Raw genomic sequence first — 8910 nt, forward strand, 5'->3', positions numbered from 1 at the left:
CCCAGTCTTTTGCTCATCACATTCAATAAAGACTTTTGCTGTAGCGCTGTGCAGGAAACGGTGTCAAAGTATTTTAGAACAGCCTTATTTAGAACGGTTCCATTTAAAAAAATAAAAAAAAATACTGGAACCAAATCATTTTCATGACATTCGGTTATGTTCATAGTTTCCAAGTCTACTTTTTATCCACTATGGCTCCATAATAACTTGTCTACATTCAGACAAAATTTTTATTTCTATGTGTTTTAGGTGGTGGGGAGTATGGATGCTCATCCGAGCAGGTACTGTGCCACAGTTCGTGTCCAGAGGCCCAGACAGGAAGTAATTCAGGATTTGGCCTCTATGGTGCGAGAATTACTCATCCAGTTCTACAAGTCCACTCGCTACAAACCCACCAGAATCATCTTCTACAGGGACGGCGTGTCTGAGGGACAGTTTAGACAGGTGTGGAACAGCATGCACACCTCGCATCTCTCCCCATTTGCCAGTCGCCAGATATTTGACAGTTTAAATACTTTACTTGGTGGTCGACCAAGATATCTATATTTCTGCTCGCAGGTGTTGTACTACGAGTTGCTGGCCATTCGAGAAGCTTGTATCAGTCTTGAGAAGGAGTACCAACCCGGCATCACGTACATAGTGGTGCAGAAACGCCACCATACACGACTCTTCTGTGCCGATCGCAATGAGAGGGTGAGCAATCTTTCTCTGGACTTTCATCTTGTTAAAATGTCTGTAGAGGGGGGCCTGAGTAGCTCAGCGAGTAAGCTGACTACCACACCTGGAGTCGTGAGTTTGAATCCAGGGTGTGCTGAGTGACTCCAGCCAGGTCTCCTAAGCAACCAAATTGTCCCGGTTGCTGGGGAGGGTAGAGTCACATGGGGTAACCTCCTTGTGGTCGCTATAATGTTGCTCTCACTCTCGGTGGGATGTGTGGTGAGTTGTGCATGAATGCCGCGGAGAATAGCGTGAATAACAAAAAATGTGTGATATGATCTCTTTCATTTCATTCATTTATTTGAGGGTGCATTTCTCCAAAACTGATAGTATTTTCTGTCATCAATTTTGTAAGGGAATAAAACATTACGAGCAATTTGAAGTAGCAAGAGTAATGATTTCTCAGCAATAACCTCACTCACGGTTACATTTAAAACAAGAATCAAAGACCGAGGTTTTCTTTCATATGTAGACCTAGTCTGAATCATTTATTATCAAAAGCCTGGAATGTCTGTTATCTTCTAAATCGGCCTACTAGAAAACAAAAACTGTTTGCTGAACATTTATTAGAACCATTTTGGTGTTAAATATGTTCTTTAACACCAAAGTTTGTTAAATGGCTCTCTGTTTATTTCCTGCACAGGTGGGTCGTAGTGGAAACATTCCTGCTGGTACGACAGTTGACACAGATATCACACACCCCTATGAGTTTGACTTTTACCTCTGCAGTCATGCTGGAATACAGGTATAAATGACACACTAAAATTCCCACACAGTTTCTCATGGCCTGAAAATCACCTTTACCTCCCTTTTAAGCTGCCTAGTAGTCTGGTGTTGTGTTAAATGGCTTAAGGAAGATTTGTGAAGCAAAGAACTGTTATATAATCCAATACAGTCATGAAGTGAAGTGGAACTTCAAAACGGAGTGTTAAGGCCCAAACATACTCTATGCAAGTACGTGAACGCAGACGTGAGCGCTTGACCACCGCATTGCCAACCCGCAGTCTGGTCAAACATGCTTCACTGCCTTACCGTGGCGTGAACAATTCTCAGTACTCATGGGGCCAATAGTTACCTTTAAACGTCTGTGCCAAACTGGATTTGTTATTATTCAGGTAAGTTGCTGTAAATATAATGACTTTAACTTAACACATTTCAGAACGCAACAATGCATGAAATCAAGCTTGCGTTGCGAGTTGCATCTGCTTTCACGTACTTGCGTATAGTATGTTTTGGCCCTAAGAGGGTGAATCTCACGAAACCTGTCCCGGTCATATATGACCCAGAAATCAAAAAAAGAAATGCAAAATTGTTTTGCATAAAAATGAAGCCTATTTTAGGAATATTAAAGGAATATTCCGGACTCAATACAAGTTAAGATCAATCGACAGCGTTTGTGGCAATATGTTGATTAACACCAAAAAACAAATTGTGACTCGTCCCTCCTTTTATAAAGAAAAAATCTGGGTTACAGTGATGCAATTGAATGGGGTCAGTCCATTAACTGTTTCAAAAGTATAGCCACAAGACGTAAACAATATGTGTGTTAGCATGATTTTAGTGTGTTAAAATCTCTTACTAACCTTTTCTATGTAAAGTTAAAAAAAATTACAACTTTGCCATGATAATGTAACCCTGTAAACCTTAAAACGACCGTAAAAACGACGATTTAACAACTTTACACCTAAAATAATACATGAGTTTAACAGAAGAATGAATAAGTGCTTTTAGAAAATTATACGTTTCACATTTCTGTCTTTTGATCCTCCAAAAATTGGCCCCATTCACTTCCATTTTAAGAACCTCGATTTTTGTTTTAAAGAAAAGGAGGGAGTCAAAGTTATTTTTTGTGGTAATCAACATAATGCCACAAATGCTGTCGATTGAGCTTAAATTGTATTGAACCCGGAATATTCCTTTAAGATCATCTTTTCATTGTGATTATTTTCATGACAGTTTAGTACACTTTCCCTCCAGTTCTAAGGAGTTAAATTGTAAACGTTGTTCCCACAATAACTGAAAACCAGTGAAAGATCAGGGAATTTTAAAATGGTATTTTTCAAGCCTGAAAAAGCCCTAGGAATTAATAAAATCTTAAATGTCATGGACATTTCTATAGTGAATATTTAATTCGTTATGTGCAGATATGAACAGTTGGAGTGTAACGCCTCAAATTTCTCACGGTTCAGGTTGTATCACAGTTTTAGGGTCACTGTTTCGGTACGGTTCGGTAATTGCCATGTTCAGAAAAAAATGTATTACTGCCAAATCCAAGTAAGAATAATCTATTTGTAACAAACACTTCAACAGGTTTGCCCTGAATACAAATCACTGTTACCTAGTTACATAGTTTAACTATGTGGTGGCTCAGCGGTTAAGGCTCTGGGTTACTGATCAGAAGGTTGGGGTTCAAGCCCACTCTTGGGCCCTTGAGCAAGGCCCTTGACCCTATCTGCTCCAGGGGTGCCATATCATAGCTGACCCTGCACTCTGACCCCAACTTAGCTGGGATATGTGAAAAAAAGAATTTCACTGTATATGTGCAAATGTATAATGTGTGTTAAATAAAATAAAATAATTATTATATTAATTATAATTTGTGAGTTCAACATGAGTTTGACTTCTTTTTCCTCCTTCCTCCTCATCTTTCTCCTTTCAGGGCACCAGCCGACCCTCTCACTACCACGTCTTGTGGGACGATAACTGCTTCACTGCTGACGAGTTCCAGCTGCTCACTTACCAGTTGTGCCACACATACGTGCGCTGTACTCGCTCCGTCTCCATCCCTGCGCCAGCATACTATGCCCACCTGGTGGCCTTCCGTGCCCGCTACCATTTAGTGGACAAAGAACACGACAGGTGTGTGTGCCACAACCAGCGTCTGTGCCAGTGTTTCAGCATTGCTGTCATTTATGGCTGGGCGAATATAGATGGAAAAACATCTTAAATCTTAATATTTTTCACCGTTTGACAATATTCTATACAAATATATCTTAATTTTTAGATAATTTGCTTTGAAATGGCATAAAAACATCGTCATTGTAACCAATTAGATTCAAAACTTCAATCTTTAATTTATCTTTTTAATCTTTTAAATTTTAAGTGAAATGCTGTGAAAATATATTTAATGTACTTGAGGCATGTTTTTTACATAATGAAACACAAGAATGATATTTAATCATTTTTATTTATTTGCACCAAAACATTACATAGTAATAAACAACAATATTTACCAACATATATTTTTACTTAAAGCTGCACTACATAACTTTGTGTTCTCTAGCGACATCTGTGGTTGAAACTTAAAACTGCAAGCAAATTGCAGAAGAACACTTTACGTCAGTCGTGTTTCGGCACTGCTCTTCTGGCGGATGAATCTCATGATTTGAGGTTATCTGGACATCGCCTGTGTGTGATCATGACTGGGAGATATTCAGACCCGGAGTCATAACGTGCTATTTTCATATTGATATTATGTTATACAATTAAACATTTAAAACTGAAATATTACTTGCTTTGATGAAGATAAACAACACTCGTATTCACATATTTTGAATTAATTAATTTGACACTTATAGCGCTTTTCTGACACTACGCTTAAAGTGCTTTTACATAGAGAACAGGGGACTCGATCACCACCGGTTACCATTATATTTTAATATGAATATTCAAGTGTTTTATCTACTGTTAATGTTTGTATTGTACTACACTTATTCATTTAAAAGGTGAAACTTGTGGTATGGCTGATACGAGTTCAATGGAAGACTTTATTTTTTTTTATATTATATTGTGCACCCTCAGTTGATAATGCAAGTGAACCGTAATACTACAATAGTATGTCTGTGCAATGCTCACAATAACACCATAAAACGGACCGTGAAACTAGTCTATTACCACACTCTTTAAGAAGCATTATAAAGAAAAATAAATTGCATTAAAATAAATAACATTTAGGAAGTTGCTTGGTTTTATACCACCAGCAATCATTGTGACTACTGTATATCTGCTGTCGTTTAGAGTTTCTTTAACAGAATGTCTCCCTTTTCTTTCTCAGCGCTGAGGGTAGCCACGTCTCCGGGCAGAGTAACGGCCGGGATCCCCAGGTGCTCGCCAAAGCTGTGCAGATTCACCATGACACCCTGAGGACCATGTACTTTGCCTGAGCCAGCCCACGTTAACCCCATATTCAACCAGTCATGCACTCAAAACCAACAACCACATACACACACAGTCACATCTCCCTCAAGTCTGTGCGTCCTGAAGGGTCGGTCTCTGTGGTGATGGAAGTACCGCCCACCCCGCCCAGAAAATCTGGACCTGACACTGTGCAGCAGGAAAAGACAGGACCTGCACGCTGGCCTTAGGCAGCAGACCTGCTTTAATTCCTCATGTGGACCTCGGCACTGTTATGCAATATAAAACCAACCGACTGCGGCCGTTCTGTCTTTTCCTCTTCAAACCCTCAACAACAACCAAATGGGAAGACAGTCTATGTCCCCTCTCCTCTTCTTGTCTGTAGACCTTTCGTTAAATTACTTTCCCTGCCTGTTACGCCTCGTAACTCAACGTTTTCTAACAGCACTTTTCCCCGTTATCCTCCCCTTTCTCCAAGATGAGATTTGAACGGAAGCAGATAGAAAGTTTTGGGAATGCCTGCTGTCCGGCCTCTCGCTACAAATGGCACTCTACTAGCAATTTATCAATGTACTCTTCTCCCGTTCTCAATTATTTTTGTAGCCAATGGTGACTTAACGAAGTGTTCAAGTGTCAGTTGTGAAGAACCAATTGTGTGTTAGAATTTTAAAACAGAAAAACAAGCTTTTATTGTAAGAGAAGTGCCATTTTCCGGGCATAAAGTCATTTGCAACGGACCTTGCCGGGGGCAAAACGCTGATCCTTTTATTTTAAAGCAACTTTACGATTTTACACTCCGTAATATCTATCTGGGGTGGCCCTTAAAAACGTCTGTGTGCTTTCATGTACTACAACGTTAAGTGATCATGTTCTAAAATATGCTTTTATTTGTGTTCAAAAAGGTTTTTTTTTTTTAACACCTGAATTCCCTCCAATATTTATTTTTCAACGTTGTTGCTATCATAGTTTAGTGCAATAATTAATTAGCAGAATAAGAATACCTCCTGTGCGAAGACGTTTGTAGCGGTAGCGTGCGATTTAAGGAATTTATGGCAACAGAAAGCAAGTGATGGGCATTGCGGTTGGTTTTTAAGATGGAGGTGTGTATGTTTGGCACTTTTATAGTTAGACTTTTTTATTTGATAAAAGTAGATCGGGCGTTTCTTGAAGATTGACCATGGATGAGAAAACAAGTGCCTGCTTCTAGAAATGGTTGATGTGGGAAGTCAGAAATAACGAGCGCAACTAATTTAGTCCGAGGGCCAAGGGCACAGTTGCAAACACATTCAACTGTACGGCCTTAATTAAATCTCTTAAAATGGGAGCCAGAGCAGTTTTGCTGGTTCAGTCGTACACTTGCGTTCAACTTGTGTTTTCATCACAGTTTTCAATGGCCGGCCTATTCAAAGGATTCGCAATCAAAGGATTGTATTTGTCAAAGTAAGACTGACTGAGCCATGCTTCAGTTGGCAGCTCTGGGCGCATTTTCACGGAGGAGCTCTGACAGCACCTGATGTGTGCTTTTTCACTGGAGGGCCACTAGAGGTCAGTATAGTATTTTACTTGAAGAGTGTGTCTCGGTGCAGTGAGCACGAGTGCCTTTATGTCTCCGTGCCCCATCTGAAGCATGTCCAGCTGTGTAACGACAGTAAACTGCACTAAACAATGCTTAACGCATGGTGCTACTAGGTGTGTGGATGCCAAACAACTGTCAGTTTAAGAAGTAATCTTGATGATGTGTCGTGATTTAATTTTTGTGTAGTTCTACCTTCGTAATTACTAATACTTGCCTCTTATTCTGGAAAAGAGTCTCTTTCGATGGAATAGTTCAGCCATAGTTTTTATTTTTGTCATTTTCATTTGCATACCATTCTGAACCTGTACGAGTTTCTTTCTGAAACACTTTTATTATTCCAAGTCTTCAGAAGTCAGACGATAGCTTTGTGTGAGTAAAAAAAAAACAAAAAACGTTCAAGTCATTTTTCCCAAAGAATCTTCCCCTCCGCTTTGGCTTTCAAATCTTATTCGCACTTCTGCATATTCAAACATGACACAATTGGTCACATGACACATGAGAAGCATTTGCATTCTGTATTATTGACGTCAAACCTGCTGTGATGTCAGATGATCTTTCTTTACTCACCATATTCAAATATGCGCAAGCGAGAGAGGGGAATATTTTCAGCAAATAACTTAATTTTGTCACTCAAAGCAATCATATGGCTTCCATGGAGGAAAAGCAAGTCGTACGTGTTTAGAATGACATGAGGGTGAGTAAGTAATGACCCCGTTTCATTCATGTATGAACTACTCTTTTGAAGGTGCAACAAAGTTTTGCCTCAATACATTTTATTTGAAGATTGTCGTAAAGATTGAGCGTCTTTTTAATGCCATTGTAAAAGATGTCCATAGTGTTCACTTGAATAATTTACTTGTAGCTGCTTCCGTTATCCATATAAATTATGGTTTCGTATAACCAATATACTCTAGAATCTCCACAAACACAAAGACAATGTTTGTCTTGGCTTGTTGTCTCTTATTTTCATGCTTAATGGAGGGTCTTATTTTAAGGGTCTAATACACAACATGAGTTCAAAGTAGAAAGTGCCTTTTCTCATGATGGTGCTGAATTATCTGAAACTGATTGATCAAAGAGCATATTAGTCTTATTCTTACCTTGAAGGTGTGCACACATGCAAACACATTTTTATCTCGATCAGGAGGCTCATAATGGCGCCTCATTGTTTATTTAGATATTACAAAGACGATATATATGCCAAGTATATGAAAGAAGGGTTGAGCTCTGAATCATACGGTTTTAGGAGTCCGGACCAATGGAAGCATTTATATAGTGAATATGCTATCTTTAGACAACTCATATGATATAGCCTGATCCTGGAGAGGAAAGCCTAGTATAGCACTTTAAAGACTGCCACCCAAACAAAGTCACAGTGCTTTGCTCTCCTTTTTTACCCCTATAAGCCCCTTTTCATGTACTTCAGCAAAAGACGGTCTTTAGTGCTTGAAATCATTGCTGAGGGAGACTTGAACAAGATTAGCAAGATTAATAGAGCTTTGAAGGTTTATGCAGGGCACAATTGATGTCTTTTAGACTTCACTATGCCCTTTTAGTGTCAATTTTTTTGGTGGCTGGTCACTTTCTCTGAATGTGCAATGGCCCATATTAACTTCAATACATACAGTATATGTTTTATAAACATTTACAACTCGGATTTACCCCCATGGCTTGTATTTGTCACATGGGTGCCCTTTGGTCCAGGAGGATATACCTCGATAAGAGATCTCAAACACTGCACCTCACTTACCTTGGTATGCTGCAAATATTATAGTGAAATAAAATAGGGGTGAATCTCAAAAAACCTGTTGAGAACATGTCCTGGTCATATTTTACCCCAAAACCAAAGAAGGGAAATAAGAAATTATGTTTTGCTTAAGCAAAATAAAACCTTTATTTTGACATTATTATCATGACAATAAAGTACCAACTTATAAGTCAAAGAAATCTCAATCTATTACTACAATAAAAAAAAAGTGTGTCATTGTATTACAATCATAAATTGTAGAGTACAACAAAAAGTATAATTTAAATGATTTTAATATAATTATTATATTACAGTAATTATAATCGGCATTAAGAATAATGTGAATTAAGAAAAACTAAACGTATGAACGCATTGCAAATTACCAAAAAACTGAATAGTGAAATGTCCAGACACATTACTGTAATGAGAATCAACAATAAGGATAGTGTGTATTTTGAAGAAACTAAACAATAAAACGTCTGGACGCATTATAGTAATAAGAATCATCGCTAAGAATAATGTGAATTGCACTGCGTTCGGATGTTCAGTTTTTTTTGTAAACTACAAAAAATAAAACATTTGGATGCACTGTAGTAATGAGAATCACCTTTATGAATAATACATATTACGAAGAAACTAAACAACAAAATGTCTGGGCGCATTATAGTTATAAGAATCATCGTTAAAAATAATGCGGACTACAAAAAAAAACTATTAAATGGACGCAGTACAGTAA

General features: G+C 38.3%; 1 protein-coding gene across 2 annotated transcripts in view; it reads left to right on the forward strand.

Annotated features, from left to right (window-relative positions):
- Nucleotides 1–8910, forward strand: part of LOC127454298 (protein argonaute-3-like) — a 70620-nt gene that overhangs the window by 60154 nt on the left and 1556 nt on the right. For both annotated transcript variants that reach the window (XM_051721400.1, XM_051721401.1), the window contains exons 15-19: nucleotides 250–444; nucleotides 559–693; nucleotides 1361–1462; nucleotides 3377–3576; nucleotides 4772–8910. The exon at nucleotides 4772–8910 is cut by the window's right edge and continues 1556 nt beyond it. In XM_051721400.1, coding sequence (XP_051577360.1) covers nucleotides 250–444; nucleotides 559–693; nucleotides 1361–1462; nucleotides 3377–3576; nucleotides 4772–4880 — 741 coding nt within the window. In that variant the 3' untranslated portion in view covers nucleotides 4881–8910. The remainder of the gene's footprint in view (nucleotides 1–249; nucleotides 445–558; nucleotides 694–1360; nucleotides 1463–3376; nucleotides 3577–4771) is intronic.

This window comes from Myxocyprinus asiaticus, chromosome 16 (assembly GCF_019703515.2).
Source record: "Myxocyprinus asiaticus isolate MX2 ecotype Aquarium Trade chromosome 16, UBuf_Myxa_2, whole genome shotgun sequence".
NCBI classification, from domain to species: Eukaryota; Metazoa; Chordata; class Actinopteri; order Cypriniformes; family Catostomidae; genus Myxocyprinus; species Myxocyprinus asiaticus.